General features: G+C 38.4%; 1 protein-coding gene across 8 annotated transcripts in view; it reads right to left on the bottom strand.

The window, feature by feature from the left end:
• ADGRV1 (adhesion G protein-coupled receptor V1) overlaps positions 1–27,933 on the bottom strand; it is a 542,962-nt gene that overhangs the window by 408,525 nt on the left and 106,504 nt on the right. For 6 of the 8 annotated variants that reach the window (XR_015168196.1, XR_015168195.1, XR_015168194.1 and 3 more), the window contains 9 exons: positions 24,474–24,689; positions 19,999–20,214; positions 19,066–19,310; positions 17,656–17,837; positions 15,772–16,583; positions 9,567–9,776; positions 2,349–2,479; positions 1,191–1,290; positions 32–211 (listed from right to left, as the gene is read on the bottom strand). Coding sequence is in view for 5 of the 8 variants with exons in the window: in XM_086413045.1 (XP_086269171.1) it covers positions 32–211; positions 1,191–1,290; positions 2,349–2,479; positions 9,567–9,776; positions 15,772–16,583; positions 17,656–17,837; positions 19,066–19,310; positions 19,999–20,214; positions 24,474–24,689 (2,292 nt within the window). In the remaining 3 variants the exon portion in view is untranslated. The remainder of the gene's footprint in view (positions 1–31; positions 212–1,190; positions 1,291–2,348; positions 2,480–9,566; positions 9,777–15,771; positions 16,584–17,655; positions 17,838–19,065; positions 19,311–19,998; positions 20,215–24,473; positions 24,690–27,933) is intronic. The other 2 variants (XM_086413044.1, XM_086413043.1) reach the window with 1 other exon arrangement.

Below are 27,933 nucleotides of genomic sequence, written 5' to 3'. Positions count from 1 at the left end.
GAAATTCCATTCATTCTAGAGTAACACAAACCTAGAGATCCGAATTCTCTGTTGATGAAAAGCTTAACTGTTGTGTTAGCCTCCTGCAGCAAAACAAATCTTGATGAAAGAGCAAAATTTAACACTCCGTGTGGTTCATCACTGGCTTCTACGGTCAGAACAGCTGCGTATCCTTGAGCGTCGAGCAGAGCTGCGCCTGCTGGTGATACTCCTAAGAAAGTCAGGGACCACAAGAAATCTAAGGGTGATTTGGCATTAACTGCTAAACACTTAAAATATAATCTCACCCTCTGAAACACAGTGAAGTAAGAGAAAGTGGTTACTGTTACTTCTCTAACAGAAGCTACCTTTTACCTCTCTTCTTCTTAGGCAGTAAATCCTGATTCTTTCTTGCTTGACCAGTTATTGTTATTAGTTGCTGTACTGGTCATCTGAATTACAGAAAGTGATCAGAAACTGAGGAAAATACCCAGATTACTTACACAAATTACTAAATCTAATTTATCCCATATAACTGATCCAGAATCCAAACTGGGAGATGGTGATGGACAGGGAGGCTGACGTGCTGCGGTTCATGGGGTTGCAAAGAGTCTGACACAACTGAGCGACTAAACTGAACTGAGTATAAAATTAATTTCACCAAATTCTACCTTTGGAGATGTATTTTATTCCATAGGAAATACTTAGCAAAAATTCTAGAGTTTTTAACTGAATCTATAAGTATTTTCATGCTGAGCTGATTTGTTTGGATCTAAACTGTTACAGGGCAGATGATATTTAAAGTAACATTTTTTAAATCGGTATCCACCTAATCGTTAAATATTGCTGCTGCTGCTGCTGCTGCTGCTGCTAAGTCGCTTCAGTCATGTCCGACTCTGTGCGACCCCACAGACGGCAGCCCACCAGGCTCTCCCGTCCCTGGGATTCTCCAGGCAAGAACACTGGAGTGGGTTGCCATTTCCTTCTCCAATGCATGAAAGTGAAAAATTAAAGTGAAATCGCTCAGTCGTGTCCGACTCTTAGTGACCCCATGGACTGCAGCCTACCAGGGTCCTCCATCCATGGGATTTTCCAGGCAAGAGTACTGGAGTGGGGTGCCATTGCCTTCTCCGATCGTTAAATATAGATAGCAACTATTATTTTTTCTGAAAATAACATACCAGAAAAATAACAATAAAATTCTGCATTACCTTGTGTCCTGACATCATACAGAATGACCTGGTATACTTCTTTCTCCTCAGGAATATTGTCATCCAACAAATGCACAGATATTGTTTTATTCAATGATCCCTGTATCAAACACAAAGAAATTCATCCCTCTACTGTCACTGAGCACAAACTATCTTCTACTTTTACTGTCTTTATAAACCGTGCACCCAAACATAGCTTCACGTACACTGTTCTGTGGCTTAAAAATAAATTATATATTAAAAAGGAAAACATGACTCCTAGGAAAACAGGCTTAAAGTAGATAGAGAACAAACGAGAAGATTTTGAGTGCTGAGTTAATGTATGTAGATCTTATCTAATAAGCAATGTAGCACTACTAAAAATTCCAGACAATGCAACTGTCCGGAGAGATTTCTATGGCAGTGGTGAATGGGAATAACTGGAGTATGGAAAACAAGACCAGTGTTTTAGGGAACCAGTTAACAGAAGTCAAATGTAATCAAGTAATCAAGGGAGAAGGTTATAAAGGTTTGGCTTATGTTTAGGCAGTGGAAATGAAGAGAAAAAGAATTAAACACGTCAGCAAACGAGAATTCCTATCAAGTGAGGGTGGAAAAGAGAAGATGAAGAGTAACAGTGAAGTAGCACTAACTTAGTACCCAAGAGCTGCTTTTACATAGCTATCTTTCACCAATCATCTTCTTTCCAAATATCAGAAAGAATACCTAAATGCAAGCTCAAAAACACTGTGTGAACAAGAGATAAAAAGACATTTGTTTCTAGGGCTATATTAGCTGTTTCATAGCAGTGAAACATTTAAGTTCCAAGGGCAATTAACGTTCCAAGAGAGTGAGGAGTAAGCAAAGAGGGACGAGAGTGCTCATCATCTGCAGAATGACACAGCTGCCACCAACACTGGGCGGGCAGGAGGCCGAGAGGGCTTGCCCCAGATACGAAGCCAGCGTTTTCTGTTTGCTTAAAGGAGATCTAGTCATGCAAGCACATGTACAAAAACAAACCCCCTCCTGAAGTCTTAGAAATCCTTTGAGTTCCTAAGGAAGTAGCTCCCTCATCAATCTCTGTCAATCCTTCTATTATATCATCAGAATTTTCCCATTTTCCTCACAAAACACAGTTTCCTCCAAGAAGTTTAGTGCAGTTTTTCTTGGTGCTATTACCTCAGGAAAGAAGAGTTGACCAGTAGAGTTAGCAAAATTGAATTCTAGGTTTTGCCCAATAATTTTCCAGTTAACAGTAACATTTCCTCGACCAGGGGGTGTTCTTATCACATGGAACTGTAAGATTTCTCCTGCAAGTCAAATGTACAAATTGATGAATGTTTAATGTAAAATGAACTTATTCATTTGAAGTCAACAAAACCCAAATCCCACACATGCAACTGCTACAACGCCTTTTCTAAGAACATTACAAACCTGGTCTGTTTGCAATTTTCTAGAAGCTTTATACATGCTTAGTGCTTGTTAACACATTACTGCTGATTCCACTTCTAAATACTTCCATTTAGTAGAACTTCAGGAAGTTTAATGTGTAAAAGTTAAAAAGCACATGCTAAAATGGAAAACACAAACTTTTTATACACTCCAAAACATGCACCAGAACAGAAATGTTCTGAAAATTTAATAATTAAGTCCTCATGGTCAAAACTCGCAATAATATAAGTAAATTCTTTCTTCACTTCTCAAAAGGACACAAATTCCTTACACTGGTATGCAATGTGATTTTACACAATGCATGCATAAAAATGCTTGCAAATACCTGAAAATCACATTTCTTTAAATTGTAACTTACATATACCATCAATGATTTTGTTTTATAAAAAGAAATACAAAGGAAAAGTGTCAAATCTGTATATCAACCTCTGTAACTTCACCAAAGTTACAGTTATCCTTCCTGGATAATTGAGGCATTTTAGATACTTTCCATTCCTGGCTTTTATCCTCATATAATACTTTATAAAACTTAAGAAAATCAAAACAGACTTCTCTTCTAAATTACTTAAAGTGAAAAGTAAGCTCCTATGGAAACTGGTGATGGCTTGCTGAAAATATGCTGCATTCAAAATTCTGATGATGATGAACACATTATACTAAGCATAGTACTAAAATATAATAATAATTTTTAAAAGATAAGTGAATTAATGTTTAAAAAGCTTTAAAAGAACACATCCTTATTCAAATTTTATAGCACAGACATATAGTTGAAATCTATGCATATACATTTAAAAAATCACTTTTATTTAGTTATCTAAACAAGTTAAATACTTCTGACCTTTTTTAAAGGAGAATAGCAATAAAAATATGAACAGCTTTTCCAAATATATTTTAACTACCACAGCTTTTTTACTCTTGAAAATAAAAAAATTAAATAATTACTTCTAACAGGTTTCTTAAAATATCATAAATTAATTAATTTAGAGATTATCTTAATTTCAATTTGTTGTTGTTCAGTCACTAAGTCGTGTCTGACTCTTTGCAACCCCATGAACTGCAGCACACCAGGCTTCTCTGTCCATCACTATCTCCCTGAGTTTCCTCAAACTCATGTCCATTGAGTCAGTGATGCCATCCAACCATCTCATCCTCTGTCACCCCTTTCTCCTCTTACCCTCAATTTTTTAATTACTAATAAACAAAAATTTTTCATACTAAATTTGAGCACACATAACTTTAATGCAATAAATTATTTTGGGACAGCAGAAAATATAAGACAGCAAAAACATCAGATAGACTTCTAAATAAAATTTCCCAAACAATTCAATATTTAATGTATACATTTTAAAATGTTTCAATATGAAAAAAATTTTTAATTGTATCATGTTAGGAGGCTATGACTTGGATTTTTTCGAAACAGAAAGGAAACACTATTAGAATGTCCAAAGGTTAGGATATAACTGAAAGAATGGGTACAGTCAGCAATAATTGCCATACCATCCAAAACATTTATACTTGTATAACTCAGAGGAATAAAACACAGACACTGTCATGAAACCCTAGAGTAGCTCTTTTGTATACCATGCAGAATTCCACAAGGGTTTATTATTGAAAGCCATGGAGAGACCTTTGGAGTTATGAAGCTGTTTCACCTACAGTGTTGTCTGATGACACAAATAAAAAGTTATATAGAGTCATGGATTTCAAGGAAACATAGTAATATTTAAAAATGAAAATTATGTAAGTTTGAAAAACTACTAAATATGTAATAAAAATACAAATGGCAAAAAAAATGTAGATCAATGAAAACCCATGTTGAAGGGGAACCTGTACATTTCATAATAAAAAATTACAGTTGTAAGATGGTACATAGAGATTTGGGAATAAATACATCATTAAAAGTGAAACTAAAAATGAAATGCTAAGAAGATGTAAAATCTCCTCTGAACTTATTACATGTGAAAATACTCAGTCTAATACCAATTTTAAGACCACTTTTGAAAATTTAACGATACCACGCAAGTAACTTGCAAGAAAATATGACAAGAAACACAATTTGAAGCACAACACACACTCATAAAAGGTAAATCAAACATTCCTTAAACACATAATTGTATAAAGCTACTGAAAATCATATCAATAGTATGAATGATGTGAAGATTTTCTATTAATCAAAAAACTCTGCCTCTTTAAGGAAGACTGCTAAGAATCAGGTCCATTTGAAATGCTCCTAGGAAACGTTAGCGGAAAGCTACCTTCTACCTAGAGAAGGAGTCAAAGAATATAGGAAAAGGAAAAAATTAGAAATAGGTGCTCAGTTTTCTAAATATAAGGGAAGGACAAAAGATAAGGCCTAGAGAGGGAAAGTCAAATTTTCAGATAACAAATGTCTCGACGCACTGCTTTTAGTTTTTTCCCAAGATGAAGCCCTAGGGAGGGCCCTCCCCTACGGAAAAGTCTAACTCCTGGAAAATCATCTTGATATGAAGTCGAGAGTCTAGCAAAAGTCAGTGATACATTTTAACTCTAAGCACATGATCTATCATATGCACCCTTGGCCTAGCCTAACACAAATGAGAATTAGGCATAAAATTTGTTTTAATAACCCAGAGTGTTTCATCTACTTGTTGCAAAACAAATCAGGATTCTTCTCACAAAGATAAACATCAACTACAATGTGTATAACAATAATGGAAAACTAAAATATGGGAAACATGTTTTAATAGATTCATGTGTACATGGTACACAGGTACCATCCAGATTGACTGTGCTCTACAACAGAAAATGATTTAAAACAACTACAGAAATACAAATAGTACGAAACACATACTGTCAATAAGAACAGTTAAGATAGAAAGTTGAATGCTTCTAATATAGCAGTTTGATAAATATTTTTTAAAGAATCACATCTCTTGTTCAAATATTTGCCTACAAAAGATATATGCTGTCTCTAAGAAAAGGAAATATTTTAAATCTATTGAACATGACATAATGATTCTGATGCTGCAGAGCTGTGTGAAGTGAACCATCTAACACAGATTTATAAAGAGTGCATTTATACACAGCATGCGATAAAAACCTACTCTCCCATATTTCTCAATTCTGCCCATTACATTTGAAAGAAAGTAATATTTACCACTGGGCATCTATCCAATTGCCTTAGGACAAAAATGTAGAAGTAGGACTTTACAGAATTCAATATATTGTTAAACACCAGGGCAATTCTTCCCCATGAACTGAAAATGTATCCTAAAGCCAGAAGTTCAGCACAGTCCACATTTTAAAACTAATCACATAAATGAAACTCCAACACTAGGTCAAAAGCAATGTTAACACTGCCCAAAGCACACATGGCATTTTTATAATTTCATTTCCTTAGCAGTTATCTTTGAAGAATCACCCTGAAGTTTTCATTTTTGTAAACTTCTGTGTGATATATATTTCTCTATGCAATTTTGCAGTAACATAAAGAATACACACACAAAATGCTGAATTCTTGAGGCTGAACATAATGCTTTTGAAAAAAAGAAAATTAACTTAGACTCTAAGAAAAGGTTCAGGAGGAAAGGGAAAGAAAAGTAAACTAAAAAAAATAGAAATTTCTTTTATTTTTTATTTGGAAAATGTAAAAAGTCTAGGGAGTACTAATAAATGAAAGCAATTCATCTTTCTGCTTCCTGTACCAAACTCATGCTCACAAGTTGATATGATAAAGCGGCTATTTAACCAATAACACACGTGGACCATGTGTTTTAAGAATCAATCATTTTTCCTGTTTGCATCCTCCTGCAGATATTTAGCTGTTGGAAACTGCAGAGACCACAATCTGGCTTTCAGGCTAAGTTCAGTCAGGTGAAAGAGAACACGGGAGTCAGAACGTGCAGTTTCTCCAAGACGACTAGGAGCCCAGCAGAGAGCCTAAGTTTCTTCAGAGCCCCCAACCTACCACTACCGCCACCATCCAGATTTCCTTAAGATGAATGTTATGACACTAGCTCCTTTACAGTTCGAATCCCCTTAAAGTGATCCAGGACATCCAAATACTTTTGTACTCCTAGAAAAAAAATCCCATCATATTGCTGAAAACCCCATTCCAGTACTCTTGCCTAGAAAATCCCATGGATGGAGGAGCCTGGTAGGCTGCAGTCCATGGGGTTGCTAGAGTCAGACACGACTGAGCAACTTCACTTTCACTTTTCACTTTCATAAATTGGAGAAGGAAATGGCAACCCACTCCAGTGTTCTTGCCTGGAGAATCCCAGGGAAGGTGGAGCCTGGTGGGCTGCCATCTATGGGGTCGCACAGAGTCGGACAGGACTGAAGCGACTTAGCAGTAGCAGCAGCAACAGAGCAGCTTTTAAGTCCTCCAGTAAATCTAATACTTTCTGGTTACTGAATTTATACCCTCCATGAAACTAACACTTTTATCCTCTTCTTCTACATTACCTTCTTCTCTGTATTTCTTCAACAAAATAAAAACAAGTCCAAAATACTCTATGTTTTACTATCTACAATGTAAAAAGTCTAGCGAGTACTAACTAATGAATGCAATCCATCGTCCTACTTCCTGTACCAAAGTCATGCTCACAGGTTGATACGATAAAGCAGATTTATTATATCTACTTTATCGTATCAGATATGATACGATAATCATATCAGCTTTCTCCAGTTTTTCTCCTTTCCTTGCTCTCAGAGCCAATAAGCTGAATATCCCCTAAGGCAGTGCTTCTCACCCCTAAAGCAGTGAAAGACAAGGGGTTTTTATTTTGTTTTCCTTGATCTATCATAGACTGACACTTTTGTAAAACAGAAAAAAAATAAATGAGTAGGTAAGTTAAATGTCAAAAGGACACACATACAAAGTATAAGCCCAAAGATATCACTTTTGGATTTCACAGCAAAATGAGATTATAAAAGTCTCTAGAAAAGATTATTTCAATTTTTGAATTTATCTTGTCACAAACCAGAAGCAACAAACACTCTGTGTGAAGACATCAACTTGAGGATCAGACTTTGAGGGGCTAACTGCCCCCAGGGTGTCTACATCCTGTCTTTTATCCTCAGTAATTTGCTGTCCATCCCAAGTTCTCCTCTAAAATTCCTCTGCCGTTACTACTGCTTCCTATAGTCCATTTGGGAATCTAATCTCACTGGTTGCCCAGGTTAGTACGGCACAGACACAAGGCTTACTTTCTTCTGATAACTAATGAGAACACTCTTATCTTGGTCTCTTCCCACTCTGCTGCAGAGCGTTCTCTCCCCTCTCTCCTTTGCCTTTTGCCTTTCCTGGGCCCTCACCTGGTATTTCACACAGCTCCATCCTTGACAACTTGCCTTTCGTCCTCCGATCACCATAATCTTAGTAATTTTCCTGATTCCAACTATTATCTCTAAAAATCCAATTCGTCTAACTCGAGATAGAGTCAGCTTCTCTCACCCATTTCCTCCTCTCACATGGACACTGTTACTCAAATTCATTATTCTTTCAACTCAAATATTTACCCGACATTCCTGCATAGCCAAGTTCTGCAGTAGACATAAGTTCAAGCAAAACAAAGCTTCTTCTCCCAAGGTGCCCTACAGCACACGCTCTGGATTCAGACAGCACTAGGTTTAAGCCCCACCATGAATAACTACGTGCTGGGTAGTCCCTCAAACATTCAGTTTCCTTGTCAAAACCTGATGTATATCATCATACCCACTTCATAGCCCTGTTGTTGAAATTAAGCAAAATAATGGATGTAAAATGTCTGGCAGGCAGAAAACACTCAATAAATGTTATTGTTGTTGTCATTATTATTAAGATTAACTTACCCTGTGGTGACGTTTTACTCATATTATACTACAAATAATTTTTTGAGAGTTGATGATCTGTCTTTAGACTGGATTTACAGCAATTCGTTAGTCACTTTTACTCACTGTTGCTATGACAATATGAGATTCTAAACCATTAATAAGAGGGAAGAGTGTTGGAAAATGTCTCAGATATTTGCATTAAGTTGAATAAACTTGCAAGTTGGGAATATGCTAAGGTAAAACATGATGCACACTAAAATGCCCTCAGTCTCCAGCACAGCCGCAACACTAGCTATAGGATTCTGTCCAGTCACTTAATTTGTGTGTCAGTTTTCTCATCGTAAAAACCAAAGTCCAAATGCATGATCTATATCCTTTTCATTTCTTAAATCTTTGAGATACGATTATTTTTAAACATAAATTATAGTGAAACACAATCTATAAATACCAGTTTTATCTCAAACAGAATTATTCAAAGATAAAAACATTGTCCTGATGCTTTAAACAAACAAAAAGCAGCCTATAAACATAAACCCTATATTGATGTAAACCCTAAATGAGGTAAAATATTAAGTTTCAAAGAAATTACTGTTTTTTTATGGGAAAAGGGGATACTTTATAAATTTTCTAATTTGGCACTTAGTTCATAAATATACTGCCATACAAATATAAAATCCAGGCTAAAATAGTCACTGATTAGAAACTACTATTTGTTTGGAACAGTCAATATTTCACCATTTAATATCAACATTTAATCCTTAGCATACATATGCTATGCGCCTAAAACTAGGCTAAGCACTTCGCATTTAGAGCTAATTTAATCCTCACACAGAAACCAATGAAGGAAATAGTATTTCCCGTAATTTAACAGATGAGAAAGCTGAGCATCCCAGGTTTGACCAACTTCCTTAAAATCACACTAGTGGGGAGTGGCAAGCTAGAACACAATACCAATCTGTGAGGCTCCTGAATCGAGTTAAACAGATCGAGTTATACAGCCCTCTCCCAAATAAGCTCCACATATATTAACAGACCCAGCTGTACAAAATAATGAAAGAATTTGTAAAAATGGGAAACTTTAAAAGACAAGACAAAAAATTACCTCCATGGAAAAGAGAGTGAATGTGCTCAGCAATAAAAAGAACCCACCTTCAGGACCTATGACAGATCTGGAAGTGGTTTGAAAGCCAACAACGCCCGCCACGTTGTCATTGGCCAGAATGTTCACTCTGACGGTGTCGGAACTGGGCAAAATTCTACTTCCACCTTCCGTGTACACCAAACTAACCACAATGATTTCATCATCCTCTGGCTCAGAGTCATCCAAAATGGTCAAAACGGCAACCTTTTTGGTTTCACCTGTGAAGAATTAATGGGATAAAACCTAAGTAAGAAAATCATCAACAGAGAATTCACAAAGGCTGAAAATAACTTCCTTCAAAAACTGGTAAGTTAAAATGTGTGGGTGCTTGGTTGCTCAGTCATGTCGGACTTTCTGCAACCTCACAGACTGCAGCTTGCCAAACTCCTTCCTCTGTTCATGGCACTTCCCAGGCAAGAATACTGGAGTGGGTTGCCAATTTCTCCTCCAAGGATTCTTCCCCACCCAGGGATTGAACCTGTGTCTCCTGCATTGGCAGGTGGATTCTTTACCATCGTGCCACCTGGGAAGTCCTTTAAGTAAAAATACATGAGTGAATTATAACAGTTCAATATCTTGAGCAACATTAGTGTCACTGTAAGCAAATGTACTGCAGCCATGAAATTATAAGATGCTTGCTCCTTGGAAGAAAAGTTATGACCAACCTAGACAGCATATTAAAAAGCAGAGACATTACTTTGCCAACAAAGGTCCCTCTTGTCAAAGCTATGGTTTTCCCAGCATTCATGTATGGATGTGAGAATTGGACTATAAAGAAAGCTGAGCACCGAAGAATTGATGCTTTCGAACTGTGGTGTTGGAGAAGACTCTTGAGAGTCTCTTGGACAGCAAGGAGATCCAACCAGTCAAACCTAAAGGAAATCAGTCCTGAATATTCATTGGAAGGACTTCAGCATCAGTCCTTCCAATGAATATTCAGGACTGATGCTGAAGCTGAAACTCCAATACTTTGGCCACTTGATGCAAAATTTGGAAAAGAAGAAGTAAAACTCTCACTATTTGCAGATGACATGATCCTCTACATAGAAAACTCTAAAGACTCCACTAGAAAATTACTAGAACTAATCAATGACTATAGTAAAGTTGCAGGATATAAAATCAACACACAGAAATCCCTTGCATTCCTATACACTAATAATGAGAAAACAGAAAGAGAAATTAAGGAAACAATTCCATTCACCATTGCAACGGAAAGAATAAAATACTTAGGAATATATCTACCTAAAGAAACTAAAGACCTACATATAGAAAACTATAAAACACTGGTGAAAGAAATCAAAGAGGACACGAATAGATGGAGAAATATACCATGTTCATGGATTGGAAGAATCAATATAGTGAAAATGAGTATACTACCCAAAGCAATTTATAGATTCAATGCAATCCCTATCAAGCTACCAACAGTATTCTTCACAGAGCTAGAACAAATAACTTCACAATTTGTATGGAAATACAAAAAACCTCGAATAGCCAAAGCGATCTTGAGAAAGAAGAATGGAACTGGAGGAATCAACCTACCTGACTTCAGGCTCTACTACAAAGCCACAGTCATCAAGACAGTATGGTACTGGCACAAAGACAGAAATATAGATCAATGGAACAAAATAGAAAGCCCAGAGATAAATCCATGCACATATGGACACCTTATCTTTGACAAAGGAGGCAAGAATATACAATGGATTAAAGACAATCTCTTTAACAAGTGGTGCTGGGAAATCTGGTCAACCACTTGTAAAAGAATGAAACTAGAACACTTTCTAACACCATACACAAAAATAAACTCAAAATGGATTAAAGATCTCAACGTAAGACCAGAAACTATAAAACTCCTAGAGGAGAACATAGGCAAAACACTCTCCGACATACATCACAGCAGGATCCTCTATGACCCACCTCCCAGAATATTGGAAATAAAATCAAAAATAAACAAATGGGACTTAATTAACCTTAAAAGCTTCTGCACATCAAAGGAAACTATTAGCAAGGTGAAAAGACAGCCTTCAGAATGGGAGAAAATAATAGCAAATGAAGCAACTGACAAACAACTCATCTCAAAAATATACAAGCAACTCCTACAGCTCAACTCCAGAAAAATAAATGACCCAATCAAAAAATGGGCCAAAGAACTAAATAGACATTTCTCCAAAGAAGACATACACACAGCTAACAAACACATGAAAAGATGCTCAACATCACTCATTATCAGAGAAATGCAAATCAAAACCACTATGAGGTACCATTTCACACCAGTAAGAATGGCTGCGATCCAAAAGTCTACAAAAAATAAATGCTGGAGAGGGTGTGGAGAAAAGGGAACCCTCTTACACTGTTGGTGGGAATGCAAACTAGTACAGCCACTATGGAGAACAGTGTGGAGATTCCTTAAAAAACTGGAAATAGAACTGCCTTATGATCCAGCAATCCCACTGCTGGGCACACACACTGAGGAAACCAGAAGGGAAAGAGACATGTATACCCCAATGTTCATCGCAGCACTGTTTATAATAGCCAGGACATGGAAGCAACCTAGATGTCCATCAGCAGATGAATGGATAAGAAAGCTATGGTACATATACACAATGGAGTATTACTCAGCCATTAAAAAGAAAACATTTGAATCAGTTCTAATGAGGTGGATGAAACTGGAGCCCATTATACAGAGTGAAGTAAGCCAGAAGGAAAAACACCAATACAGTATAATAATGCATATATATGGAATTTAGAAAGATGGTAACAATAACCCTGTGTACGAGACAGCAAAAGAGACACTGATGTATAGAACAGTCTTATGGACTCTATGGGAGAGGGAGAGGGTGGGAAGATTTGGGAGAATGGCATTGAAACATGTAAAATATCATGTATGAAACGAGATGCCAGTCCAGGTTCGATGCACGATACTGGATGCTTGGGGCTAGTGCACTGGGACGACCCAGAGGGATGGTATGGAGAGGGAGGAGGGAGGAGGGTTCAGGATGGGGAACACATGTATACCTGTGGCGGATTCATTTTGATATTTAGCAAAACTAATACAATTATGTAAAGTTTAAAAATAAAATAAAATTAAAAAAAAAAAAAAAGAACTGACTCATTGGAAAAGACCCTGATGCTGGGAAAGATTGCAAGCTGGGGGAGAAGGGGACGACAGAGGATGAGATGGTTGGATGGCATCACCGACTCAATGGACATGAGTTTGAGTAAGCTCATGGTAAGTAAGTTGGTGTTGGACAGGGAAGCCTGGAGTGCTGCAGTCCATGGGGTCGCAAAGAGTCAGACACAACTGAGCGACTGAACTGGTATATTAGCCTGTATATCCTTTTCACTTATAAAGCACTGTAAAATTTCATTAACATGGACAGACTGTGGAAAGGAAATTTTGAATTTGGAAAGTTAAAGGGTAGAATTATTTCAAGGAATCCTGGTTTTATTCCTGGTGTCTAGCCTAGAACCGTGACCTAGCTAGGGGAAGAGACCCTGAAGCAACTACTGTTTAGATATAGTTCCTTCCAGAAAGATGGATCTCATTCTCATCCTGGTGTTACTGTGAATGATTTTCAGATAACCAGCCCAAAACTTCCCTGAAAGACCAAGGACACTTAGGGAATAGTGGTCAAAATGAGATTCTGAGGCAAAGAAGCCACCTAAATGGATAAGTCTTAGGGGAGCCAGATGAGATGACAACATCAAATACTAGTTCTCAGGATGTGGACAATAAGGGAAGGAGGCAGAAGAGGACCTCAAAGCAATGTGTGACAGCAACAGGGCCAAGAATTTACTCTGTGATTTAGTCTAGGACCCCACTTGTAGACAGACCACTGAACACCCCCAAACCCAACACTGATTCTGCTGTTCAGCCTACAGTGGTCCCCATCTAATTCACTGTTTTGAAAGAGGCTGAAAGGGTGAGAAAAAGCAGGACAAAGGAAAAAGCAGGTGTGAATCCATGCTCTCTGTTTCATGACGCTGGCGTGCAAGTGCACACGTGTGCTCAGGCATGTCCGACTCTTTGCGGTCCCATGGACTGTAGCCCGCCAGGTGCCTCTGTCCATGGAATTTTCCAGGCAAGAATACTGGAATGGGTTGCCATTTCCTACTCTGGGGGATCTTCCCAACCCAGGGATTGAACCTGCATCTCTCTGTCTCCTGCACTGGCAGGCAGATTCCTTACCACTTCCCACTTACCTGGGAATCCCCATGACCCTGTATGTTTTATCAATTCAGTGTTAAGACTGCTTCAAGAGAATATATATTATCTGAGAATACAGGTCAACTACAAAATATAGTCCATTTTGCATGATGCTAAAGTTACAACTCCAGGTTAATACTAACTGTTGTAATGGTACTACATTACATGATAAATTCTTCATAGTTACCAAAGCCACTAAAACAGCTAATCTTAAATTTTCATCTCCATTCCCTCCTCAAATTTTCATTACTTTCCTTGAAATAGGGGAAAATGTTACCAATTGCTGACCTATGCACATACATACCTCCCACATCAAGTGTATCAGTATTCCATTGTTCCCAAAATCAATTACTAGGAAATAACCATTATAGAGGGCTTCCCTGATGGCTCAGCAGGTAATGAATCCATCTACAATGTAGGAGACACGGGTTCGATTCCTGGGTCAGGAAGATATTCCCTGGAGAAGGAAATGGCAACCCACTCCAGTATCCCTGCCTGGAAAATCCCATAGAGAGAGGAGCCTGGCAAGCTACAGCCCACAGGGCTGCAGAGAGTAAGACACGACTGAGTGACTAAGCACAAGTCCAACCATTATAGACAAGTTTTAAACTATCTTAAAAAGTTACTCTAAAATGTAATGCTTATTAGATGTTTCAAAAGTATAATCTATATGCATCATAACCCCTAATTACTGTTTCCAAAAAAAGTATATGCATTAAAGGATAAAATATGCAATGAATTGCTCTAAGATATGAAATTGCGAATAACATTTACTTCCTTCATTTTATTGTATAACTTGAAGCTTTTATGAGTATAATTATTTTCAATCAGAAAAAAACCTATGTTAAAAAGCCATATGGAATTTATAAGTGCCCAAATCATGAGTTAAATAATGATTTCAGTAAAGATATCTTTCTTTCATCCAAAGAAAACTATTTTAAATATATGAACGTTCAAAATTTTCAAATACTTGGTGATTCAATCAACCCTGGAAAAGAATTGGTAAATCTGCACTAATCCTAATTATCTTCCAAGTTCTCTATAATTTCACTGTTCATGAAAATTTTAAATAGTGATCCCATTCAAGTCTAGGACCAGTATTACAAGCTCATCTCTCACTAGGTCACTACACTTAATATAACATGAATAAAGTCACCCAGTGAAGTGAAAGTCACTCAGTCGTGTGACTCTCTTCGATCCCATGGACTGTAGCCTGCCAGGCTCCTCTGTCCATGGAATGCTCCAGGCCAGAAAACTGGAGTGGTGTGGGATCAAACCCAGGTCTCCTGCTTGCAGGCAGATTCTTTACCATCCGAGCAACCAGGGAAGCCCAAGTTTATACTATTTATGCTGTTGCTGTTGTTTAGTTGCTAAGTCATATCCAACTCTTTGTGACCCCATGAACTATAGCACACCAGTTCACCCTGTCCATGGGATTTCCCAGGCAAGAATACAGGAGTGGGTTGCCATTTCCTTCTCCAGGGGATCTTCCCAACCCAGGAACCGAACCTGTGTCTCCTGCATTGGCAGGCAGATTCTTTACCACTGAGCCACTAGGGAAGCCCTTATACTTGTTATTTTCTTTGGAGGTTTAGCCTGATTTGTGAGTGCATATGAAAAAGCTTCCCATTTCTTGACTATCAATACTTTTTATTCACATGTTTAATTGTGGATACATGGCTCGTTCTTATAACTTCCTTTACAAAATTAAAACTGGCTTTAGATATGCTTCTACATTTCCTTAAAGGCTCTGCTATCACACATAAAAGGGATAAAATCCTCACATTCCCTCTTCTCTTTTTATTCAACTAAAAAGATAACACGTGTAGGGCCCCATCAGCCCTCTATATGTCAGGTCAACCATTAACAAACCAACCACGACTTTTTTCATTCACTTTTACATATTAGCAAGAATGTACATAGTAAGAATGCATATGAACACTATCCTAAAAATGGACTATAATGACTTTCCCAGGGGGAACTGAAATCCATTGAGAACCATCACTCACCTTCAGCAAAAGTCAGAATATCTCCAGCACCTATAAAATCTAAACCTTCAGTAGCTGTTCCACCAACGACACGCCATTCGACTGTCACCTGACCTAAGCTGCCCCCTGTCCTGTGGATCACCATCTCCACTGTGCTTTGAGGCTGCTCCTGAACTTCGACATATAAGCCATCTTCGGAGGTGTTGGGAATAATACTGTAGATCACAAACACTCCAAAGGCATCACCATTTAATGCTATGACAACTGTAGAAGTGTTTGGCTGTCCTATGGTTGGCTGGTTTTTAAAACTGGCTGTGATGTTCATGAGATGAACTTCGAGGAGAGAAATCAGGAAACTCTCATCCATCTCTGGGAAATCATCAGGAAGAATAGAAACGGTGAGATTTGCGAATTCATCGCCTTCCAGCATGATGGCCCACTGCCCCGTCACAGGCTCATAGTCACTGCCGGCCACAGCCTGACCGCTAAAAAGAGATGCTACTCTGGTCACGTTTTTCTTGTAGGTCCAGAAGTCGGAGTTGTTAGCGGTTGGGCTGGTCCATGAAGTCATCCAAAAACACTGGGGGCCTTCAGAAGCACTGAGAAAGGAAAAGGCTGAGCACGCGTGTTCTTTGAGGCACAAAGTGGCACAAGTGTCCTGAGGCTCCCCCATCGCAGAGACATTCACCCAAGTTCTCCAGAGTGGGTCAGGCAGCCCTTGAATTGGCGATTCATAGTAGGACAGTAAGTCTTGACCCTCCTCAACTGCAAGAGCCACTACATCAATATCAGAAGTGCCGTAGAACAACAGCAGCCGACCAAAGTGCCCTCCGCTAAAACGTGGAGTGACAAGAGACAGGTTAGGCATTCAAAGCAATCTGTGCATTACACGCAGAGGCGAGAACGCTGACTGTGGCTTCCACTTTTTTTAAGTGGATAAGGTACTAGCACAGACACAACCATGCTTCTTAATTAGCTTTCTATGTCTCACTGAGTTTTCTCATGTAAGGAAACCTGGTTCATTTTCATTCAGGTAATATTTATTTTTAACCCAGCTATGAAAATATCTTGCAAGATATGCAAATCGTATCCATTCCAGAACTTTCGAGAAGAGTTAGAAAATGAATCTTCACTACTAACTTTCACTGAAACTAACAATGAATGATACCGACATGGATACGTTTCCAAGAAATGTAAATGTTAATTACTTGCCACAAGGTTGCAAGACCACCTATTTTTCTATTTCTGAAGGAGCTCAGTGAACGGTATGCTGCTGCTAAGTCACTTCAGTCGTGTCCGACTCTGTGCGACCCCATAGACGGCAGCCCACCAGGCTCCCCCGTCCCTGGGATTCTCCAGGCAAGAACACTGGAGTGGGTTGCCATTTCCTTCTCCAATGCAAGAAAGTGAAAAGTGAAAGTGAAGTCGCTCAGTAGTGTCTGATTCTTAGCGACCCCATGGACTGCAGCCTTCCAGGCTCCTCCATCCATGGGATTTTCCAAGCAAGAGTACTGGAGTGGGGTGCCATTGCCTTCTCCAAGTGAATGGTATGCTGCCTCACAAAAGAAAGGGAGGAGAAGATAAGAACCTGAAAATCAACTACTTCATATGGCATCTGATCCTCAATTTAGAAACCAGTTGTTTTAAGTTCTAATTCAAACAAATCACCAATTAAAGCAATAAATGTCTGCAGTTAGAAAGCCAAATGATGTATAACCCATTTCACTAATAAAAGGTATGGGAAAATAATGAGTACTTCATAGTGATATGCATAATTTAATTAACAGATTATAATAACCTGTAAAATATTTTACGTTATGTAAAAACTACCATAATTAAATTATTGGATTGTGCAAGAGATCCTTTTCCACCACCCCACAAGTCCCAAGCAGCCATCCCATATACCTTCTCCTGACAGTTATGTTAGCACAGGAACTTCTCTCCAGGGGCTCTTGAACACGAGAAACCGACTGAACAAAGGCTACTGTACCATAAGGATTATCATTGGCAGGAATAATAATATTTGCCACTCGATCTAACCCAATAGTACCTCCACCAGAGGCATCAGTTAGTTGCACTTGGATAACCTAAAAATACAGTGAAAACTTTCTTAACAGAATCCCGGTTCTGAAATTAGAATAAACATGATGCAAGAAAAAAAAAATCAAAGATATCCATACAAGAACACAATATAGTGTAACACGAATGAACATAAAGAAACTCCTCCACTACATTTACAAACCCAACATGTAACAGAACAATCCTTCACCAACTTTAACACTAGAGCATGACTGCATGTAAGAAATACAGGCTGTTTAAGTTCCTTAATATTCTGTTACACAATCGTGTGAATCAATTTTAAGATGCCTCTTTATGTTTACCACTTCAATAACATACTTGTAATCCCTATACACTTTTTTACGAAGGGAGAATATTGCATATGTGTTTTATGAATAGTTCATTTATTATGCTTCATTTCCCACATTCTCATAAGGGGAAATTCTCTGATAAAATTTGAAACAAAAATACATCATGATGTCACCTAAATTTAGAGGAAAGGAAAGAGAAATGTTTTATATGTATTAACTAATAACTAATATTTAAGAAGTGAGTAATGACACAATTAGCACTCAACTGAAATTTTATGGCCTTCCCTTCTACAAAAATTTGACACTATTAAAGAATAAATGCTGTTAAATCTAATTTTATGAGCTCCAGGTTTTAATAATACTTGAATTTCATAAAATAAAATTATCTTCAGCCAATATGTCAGTGATGAATCAACTTCCCCACTGAGACGCTATCTTTATTTGCCACTGCACTTCTTTATCATGAAAAATAAATATCAGGCAAGTAAATCTCACATGGAATTTGTCACAGAGTAAATCCTAAAGAATAAATGAATGAGAAGAAAAATCAAAATCCACATATAATTAAGATTGATTGGCTCACACTCAAGCCAAGAGAGATTATGAATACAAACAAATTTTTATGTGAAACTATATAGCAAACTTTCTGCCAGATTATATATTTTTAATCACTTAACCAAAATGTAGAAAAATATAATTGTACAAAAAAAAATCTTATACTAGTAAACTAGTATGTGAAGAAGTATGAGACCTATTTCTAAAATATTCTTGTTTTTGTTTTCTATAAGGATCACTTTCCAAAGTGATCACTACCAAATTGTGAACATTCTCACAGAAATAATTTATCGGACACCTCTATAAATGTCACAACAACAGGCATATGTTCTAATTACTATAAGACAAGATACGGTTTACAGTGTCATTCTAAACTAGCCATTCCTCTCACCTCTTCAATCTCCGGAACGTCGTCAGCCAGGACCTCTAACAACAAGGTTTGAATGGTTTCCCCAGGGGCAAAGGTCACATTACCTGAGACAACTCGCAGGTCGCCAGTAGCAAGCTGTCCATTAATAGTGGCAACCCACTGAACAGTAACATTGCCGAGTGTCCCAGAATTTCGAATTATTGGCAGGTTTACCTTCACTGAGTTAAACTCAGGTTCCTCTACAATAAGTTTAGTAATCTGAAAACCTAAAGGGCAAAGCAGAGATAATTTCAAATACAAAGTAAAACTAAGTCAACATAGAGCAAACCAACTGCCACCCTACAGCCAATAATTCCCCCCCACCCCTGAGCAATCTAAGAGGCTAAACTCCACAAAATCAGAGAAACATGCTATGATACAAATTGCTCAGTCCTGCCTGACAAATTTTCCAAATTATTTTTCATTACGATAGAACCAGAAATCATAAACTCAGATGCCCACAGAGGTCAGACATGTATCAGTCATGAGTGAAGTGGGTCCTATGACTTCTGGGGTGAATGGCATGGTACAAGCCTGGTGGCTGGTATTTTGCTTTGAAGACTGATGCTATGCAAAAAGGGGGGCTTGATGTCACCATACTTTTTTTTACTATAAAGAAAGCTCAGAAATTCAGATTTTTGTACAAATTTCTGTAAATCAGTTCTTTTAACAATTGGTCTAAGATTCACAAAATACATCCAGGAGCCAGATCTGACCTAAAAGCCTAAAAGTGTATGATCTCTAGGTTTATGCTAAGAGGTTGATTTCTAACCACAGGTGGTGAACATACATAGATGTCCTTATATATCAGTAATAGCAGGTTTAAAGGAAACAAGATTAAATCAGTTTTGAGGCTCTAAAAATAAATGTATGAATCTATACAAATAAGTAAGAGACTCGGACTAGTCTCATTACCGAATAATCCATAGGGATCATCAGAGGCCTCAATAATAACGATCGCCTCTGTTAACGCCCCGAGCTTCGCCCCTCCTGTTGTTTCATTCAGCAGCTGCACAAGAAAAGATTCTTCCAGCTCAGGGTAGATGTCATTAATGATATATATTGGCACAGCTTTACTGGTTTCCCCTTCTAGTAAGACCACGTCCGATGAAGCTATACTATAATCTTCACCTACAAAGACAAAAAGAAAAATGCTAAAACTTCTTCTAGGACATGATAATAAACTCCCCATATACTAGGGAAATACTATGGCGTATCACAATTTATGGGCATACTTCGCAAGACGTTTCTGAGGACAGGGATTGCGTTTATTTTAAACAGAAGATTTCATCTCTCTTGCAAGAATAAAATGGGTTTGATACAACACAATAAGGAAAAACCATCCTGGCTATTCAAGCTCATGCCTTCATTTTTAGAAATACATATCCATAGTGTTCTACATGCCATATACACATATGGATGCCACAAATACACACAGACATATAGATATGGACAGGCACATGAACGTAAAGAATCATTCACTACCACGAGATGGCCCCTTATTTACAAAAATAAACAAATATGTAGGGTACATTCAAAACGAACAAAACAAGAATTCTCATCTCACTGGGGAAACCAATTACACTGCTGCCCAGAGACGGGTATGTCAATATCATCAATCTTACAGCTGGAAAACAAAAATGTTTCTACAGAGTTGGATTAAAAGCTGCTAATGTATACCCCTCTATGGCACCCCACTCCAGTGTTCTTGCCTGGAGAATCCCAGTGATGGGAGAGCCTGGTGGGCTGCCACCTATGGGGTCGCACAGAGTCGGACACAACTGAAGCGACTTAGCAGCATTCATGTATGACCTAAATCAAATTCCTTACGATTATACCATGGAAGTGACAAATAGATTCTAAGGGATTAGATCTGATAGACAGAGTGCCTGAAGAACTACAGACAGAGGTTCAACATATTATACAGGAGATGATGACCAAACCCCAAAGAAAAAGAAATGCAAGAAGCCAAAGTGGTTGTCTGAGGAGGCTTTTCAAACAGCTGAGAAAAGAAAAGAAGTGAAAGGCAAGGGAGAAAGGAAAAGATACACCCAACTGAATGTAGAGTTCCAGAGAATAGCAAGGAGAGATAGGAAGATCATCTTAAAAAAAAAAAAACAGTGCAAAGAAGTAGAGGAAAACAATAAAATGGGAAAGACTAGAGATCTCTTCAAGAAAACTGGAGAGGAGGGAGGAGGGAGGAGGGTTCAGGATGGGGAACACATGTATACCTGTGGCGGATTCATTTTGATAGATGGCAAAACCAATACAATATTGTAAAGTTAAAAAATAAAATAAAAAGAAATTAGATAAATAAAATAAAGCATTCATGAACTCTTAAAAAAAAAAAAAAAGAAAACTGGAGATATCAAGGGAACATTTCATGCAAGGGTGGACACAATAAAGGACTGAAACAGTAAGGACCTAACAGAACCAAATGAGATTAGGAAGAGGTGGCAATAATACAAAAAAGAACTATAGAAGAAAGGTCTTAATGACCTGGATAAGCAGGATGGTGTGGTCAATCACCTACAGCTGGATATCCTGGAGTGTAAAGTCAAGAGGGCCTTAGTAAGAATCACTATGAACAAAGCTAGTGGATGTGACAGAACTCCAGCTGAGCTATTTCAAATCCTAAAAGATGATGCTGTGAAAGTGCTATACTGAATATGGAAGCAAATTTAGAAAACAGCAGTGGTCACAGGAATGGAAAAGATCTAGTTTTCATTCCAAATCAAAAAAGAGCAAAGCAAAAGAATGTTCAGACTACCATACAATTGCCCTCATTTCACATGCTAGCAAGGTAACGCTCAAAATCCTTCAAACCAGGCTTTAGCAGTTCATGAACCAAGAATTTCCAGATGTAAAAGCTAAGTTCAAACAGGCAGAGGAAATAAGAGATCAAATTGCCAACATCCGTTGGATCACAGAAAAAGCAAGGGAAGTCCAGAAAAACATCTACTTCAGCTTCATTGACTGTGCTAAAGCCATTGACTGTGTGGATCACAACAAACTGTGGAAAATTCTTTAAGAGATGGGAATACCAGACCACCTTACCTGCTTCCTGAGAAATCTGTATGTGGGTCAAGAAGCAACAGTTAGAACAGAACAGGAACAATGGACTGGTTCAAAATTGGGAAAGGAGTATGACAAGGCTGCATGTTGTCATACTTCTTATTTAAATTCTAAGCAGAGTGCCATTAATTCATGCAAAATGCCAGGCTGGATGAATCACAAACTGGAATCAAGACTGCCAGGAGAAATATCAATAACCTCAGAAATGCAGATGATACCACTTTAATGGCAGAAAGTGAAGAGGAACTAAAGAGTCTCTTGATGAGGGTGAAAGAAGACAATGAAAAAGCTGGCTTAAAATTCAACACTCAAAAAACTAACATCATGGTATCCAGTCCTATCACTTCATGGCAAATAGATGGGCAAACAATGGAAACAGTGACAGACTTTATTTTCTTGGGCTCCAAAATCACTGCAGATAGTGACTGCAGCCATGAAATTAAAAGACACTTGCTCCTTAGAAGAAAAGGTATGACAACCCTAGACAGCATATTAAAAACTAGAGACATCACTTTGCCAACCGAAGTCCATAAAGTCAAAGCTATGGTTTTTCCAGTAGTCATGTATAGATGTGAGATTTGGACCATAAAGAAGGATGAGCACCAAAGAATTGATGCTTTTGAACTGTGGTGTTGGAGAAGACTTTTGAGAGTTCCTAGGACAGCAAGGTGATCAAACCAGTCAATCCTAAAGGAAATCAGTCCTGAACATTCACTGAATGGACGATGCTGAAGCTGAAGCTCCAATATTTTGGCCACCTGATGTGAAGAGTTGACTCACTAAAAAGGACCCTGATGCTGGAGAAGATTAAGGGCAAGAGGAGAAGGCGATGACAGAGGATGAGATGGTTGGATGGCATCAGTGACTCAATGGATATGAATTTGAGCAAACTCCTGGAGATTATAAAGGACAGGGAACCTGGCATGCTTCAGTCCATGGGGTCACAAAGGGTCAGGCAGGACTTAGCGACTGACCATCAACACCACCAGGAAACAGTGGAGGACAGAGGAGCCTGGCGTGCTACAGTTCATGGGGGTCACAGAGGTCGGACATGACTGAACAACAACGACAAAAGCGTATCACTCGGGGTGGCTTTGTCTCTGGTCAGACAGCAAATGAGGAAAAGAGAGAGGTAGAGATGCAGGTTCAGTCCCTGGGGTCAGGAAGATCCCCTAGAGGAGCATGGCAGCCCACTCCAGTATTCTTGCCTGGAGAATCCCAGGGACAGACGGGAGTCTGGCGGGCTACAGTCCGTCAGGGTCGCAAAGAGTCGGACATGACTGAAGTGACTTAGCACGCATGCGCTTATGGACTTTAGACGCTAATTTCCCAGAACACGGATCAATCCTCACGATCTGTCAAAGTGTAAAGCCCTCTGTATATAGGCATTCCTCTGGGCTACACTCCCCCCATACACATACACACTCATTCACACACACACTCATACATACACACTCACGTCATTCACACACACAGCAGGGACTAGGTAAGCCTGCTTTATTTTCTTTTCAAGCAAGCATCACATCCAAATGATTTATTTCAAAACATCAATTGGGTTATCCTATCCATTCACACTCATGACCTTTGCTGCTGCTGCTGCTAAGTCGCTCACTCATGTCCGACTCTTCACGACCCCATGGACTGCAGCCTACCAGACTCCTCCGTCCATGGGATTTTCCAGGCAAGAGTACTGGAGTGGAGTACCATTGCCTTCTCCACATGACCTTTGAGTGCACACTAAAAAGGTTCTAACTGAATAGCTCTCAGGCAAAACTCCCTAAGAGGCCATAACTGAACTACGAGAAAGAAGACTGTCTCCTATTGTTTGCATTTGGCAATAAAATCCTTCTGCTTATACATTAAAATAGTTAATGCTAGTAACTGTCTCTACCATGTTCTTCATAAACAAACAATAGAATAAATGAGTTGAGAGACATATCTGTTGGCAATACTGCAATTATACAGCTGCACGTTTTATCCTGCATTCCTCATTATTATTTACACATGAATCCCTTCCAAAAACCTTAAAAGTACTCAGGGAGAAAGCCTAACAATGCTTTCTTTGGTTTACTTTTCATTGGTTTGTGCATATTAACCTTTTAAATCCATATACAATTTGCCAACAGCTTTTACAAATTTTGCAAAATCAGTGTCACAAATACATAAATAAAAAGTCTAGATTTGTGCCTTAAAAAGATGCAAGGGTATTACTGCTTTCTGGTTGATTTTTCTCACTACATCTTTGACTGGTTTTGTTAATCAAGGATACAACTTCCCTCAAAACAATTCACTGCTCCTTAGATGTCTTTTCTCACCAGCTACTGCAGTTATTGGCACGGCTTTAAACTTCACAGAAACATCTGCAAATGTTCCTCCTGTTCTTGTCACATTGATAATGGGTCCAACATGATTTTCTGCTACTCGAACAACTGGTGCTGAGAGCTGAAGAGTTCCGAAGGCATCATCATTGGCAATGATAATTAATTCAGCAATAGCTTCTACCTTAGGCCCCAGGCGTGGAGAGTTTGGAACTGAAAGACAGAAGAAAAACTAATATATCAAAATTCTAACAACTCGTCAAAAGTCATCAAGAGGCCTCAGCCAATTTATAGAATGGACAAACAAGAGAGTCCTACTGTATAACAGAGAGAACTATGATTAACATCCTGTGATAAACCATAATGGAAAAGAATATGAAAAAGGATGTATGTGTGGGGTGTGTGTGTGTATCATTTTGCTATACAGCAGTAATGCACAGAACACTGCAAATCCACTAAACTTCAATAAAAAAGTTTTTAAAGAAGCCGCAGCAAGATCCATGAACCAAATGGGTTATCATTTTGTGTTTTCTACTACTTATAGCAAAGATATTTATCGATTACTATGTACCAGCATGAATTTTAGATGTTGGGAATACAAAAATTAAGTTCCTACCTCTCTGTAACTTCTAGGGTGATTTTTATTATAGCAAAGGAATAATTACCCCACAAGGATTATTTTAATAGGTATTAGAAATTTCTCAAAAGAAAACATGATTAGAAGATAATTAATCATCACTTCACATAATATTATAACAGGTAATGATGAAACTTACAGAATTATGCTCTTCCAATTAGTTACCAGCGTGCTATAAATTTTTTTAAAGCCACTACAGTTACAAAATTGAGCAGGAAAGTCATTTAGTTCCTTGTCCTCGAAGAGGAGCTGAATATCATCACACTCCAATTCAATTACTGCCTCTCTCCGTGCTTAACTGTCCTTCCCCACAAACCTATTCCCCCTGCACCATCTCAATTAAGTCATGCCAAAGCTGGTATAGAAAGAGTGTCCTTACCTACGCTTTTACTTCCATACTTCTAAGCCTATCTTTAAGACTCTCGTCTTACTTGCCACTGATTTTAGGGAGCACAAAACTTATTTTGAAGGCATTTAAGACCCTCCACAAACTCTCCCTGACTTACCTTCTAGATTCAATTCTGACTTAGCACCCTCGCCAAAACAATTTTTATGAACTTCGACACAAATGAAGCATCAGCAAGCTCATATTACAAGTAAACAATTTTGAGTTCATATTTAGAACATTTCCAACTATGGTGGTATTTGAAAGCATGTGACAATGAATAAAATTGGGTATTTTCAGACAACGTAATCTAAAATAAGTAATGACACCATTTAATTTCAATGATAAACAGCTCCAGATCACACTAAATTATATAGTTAAAATCACAAAGTGTAAATCTATATAATTAAATTCAACTACATTGGGTGGAGAAGGAAATGGCAACCCACTCCAGTGTTCTTGCCTGGAGAATCCCATGGACGGAGAAGCCTGGTAGGCTGCAGTCCATGGGGTCGCACAGAGTCGGACACGACTGAAGCGACTTGGCAGCAGCACATTGGGGGAAAATAGCAGTAACCCAGGGTTGCAGCAGCAGATGACATTTTACGCGTGTGCACTCCTTGACAGGCACTGTTCCAAGCACTTTCCTTGCATCCAGTAATTTAATTCCCATACCATCTCTGTGTGGTGGGTAACACTGTCCATGTCTCACAGATAAGGAATCAGAGGTGCAAAGCGGATGAGGTAGTCAGCTAAGGCATTAGACTAGAACCTGCTGGACACATTTTAGAGACATCATGTAAGGGTCTGTCCAAGCTCCAGCTCCCTATCTGCAATTCCTCAGCAAACCAGGTAGATACCCTTCCTGCACTGACTGTTCGTCCTGCCCTCTGCCAGTCGTCACCACTCCTCTCACACTGTCTCCTGAAAGTGCGTGATTCTACCTATTAAAATTGAGACCATATCACATAGGTTTGCACTGAATTATTCTTTTTCTTCATTTTAAATGACATTTACTGTTTCCTTTCTAATGCACTTAATTGTTCTTTAACTGTTTCACTTCATAGCTTATGCTGAGTCTGAATTTCCCCAAGTATGCTGCACGGTTCCAGGAACATATCCAGCATAAACAAAGACACGTTGACTGTTTCTCCCAACCCATAGCACAGTGATATCCTGCATATACCACTTAATTAATAATTGTTCACATTTATTTAATGCTTACCATATGCCAGACCCTATATTCATTTTCACATGTATTATCACATTTAATCTCCATAATAAGTCTGTACTATACATAAGGAAACTTGGGCTTTAAAAGTTTATGGGCAACAATTTATTATGATACACTTGGACCTAAGTTATCTGACACCAGCATCCACAGCTCCTAGCTAGCCACTGCTGCATGCGATCCTTCTTCCCGGTTTTACTTCTAGCTCACTTAATAAACTCCAGTTCCTTGAAAAGTGGGCTATACCATATAATTCTTGTAGTCAGTGGCTCAGTCGTGTCCAACTCTCTGTGACCCCAGAGACTGTAGCCCACCAGGATCCTCTGTCCATGGAATTTTTCAGGCAAGAATACTGGAGTGGGTTGCCATTTCCTCCTCCAGGGGATCTTCCTGACCCAGGGATTCACCTGGCATCTCCTAGGTCTCCTGCATTGGCAGGTGGATTCTTTACCACTGCACCACCTAGAAAGCCCTTTTATAATTCTTACTAAGACTACTTACTGGGTTTTATTTCAATGTATTGCTATGGTAACTGATGCTAAATCACGCAAAGAAAACAAGGGATAGGTTACTGTGAAAGAATTTTAATTCTGACTGTAATCTAAAAATTTAATGATAGCAGTTATCCTTAAAAAGTAAATTTCCTTTTACAGTCCTGGACTACAATTACAATGTGGGCAAGAACGGTGCCCACTACACAACGTATCAGTAAGGTGACAAAATATACTTGTAAGAAACCTTAATCTCAGGATGGGGAACACATGTATACCTGTGGCAGATTCATTTTGGTATTTGGCAAAACTAATACAATTTTGTAAAGTTTAAAAATAAAAAAAAAAAAGAAACCTTAATCTATATGGTAGAACACAGTCAACATGCAGATCTTAACTCTTTCGACTATTTAATTCCAATTTTCTTAAGATAGTTTTATTATATTTTAAAAGATGTCTACTTAATATCATATTTACTAATGTTATCCTAAAACTGACATTACATTGATATTAAATTAAAATCACCAATCTTCCTTCCTTTTCTTACTGCCTTATTCCAGGAAATCTAGATTATTCTCTTTATATAAAAACCCCTATCTAAAGTCATAGGTCTTCAGAGAGAGATGTGACTAACGAACAAGCTACAGTGAGCCCCCAGCTCAGGTCGGCTCTGTGATAGCAGCCCCCGCTCCCTCCAAAGCTACTGAGCCATG

This window comes from Bos grunniens, chromosome 7 (genome assembly GCF_055505025.1).
Source record: "Bos grunniens cultivar Pamir isolate PY7600 chromosome 7, Bosgru_T2T1.0, whole genome shotgun sequence".
NCBI lineage: Eukaryota > Metazoa > Chordata > Mammalia > Artiodactyla > Bovidae > Bos > Bos grunniens.
The sequence above is the reverse complement of the archived record's forward strand: the minus strand, read 5'-3'. Positions and strand labels throughout refer to the sequence as shown.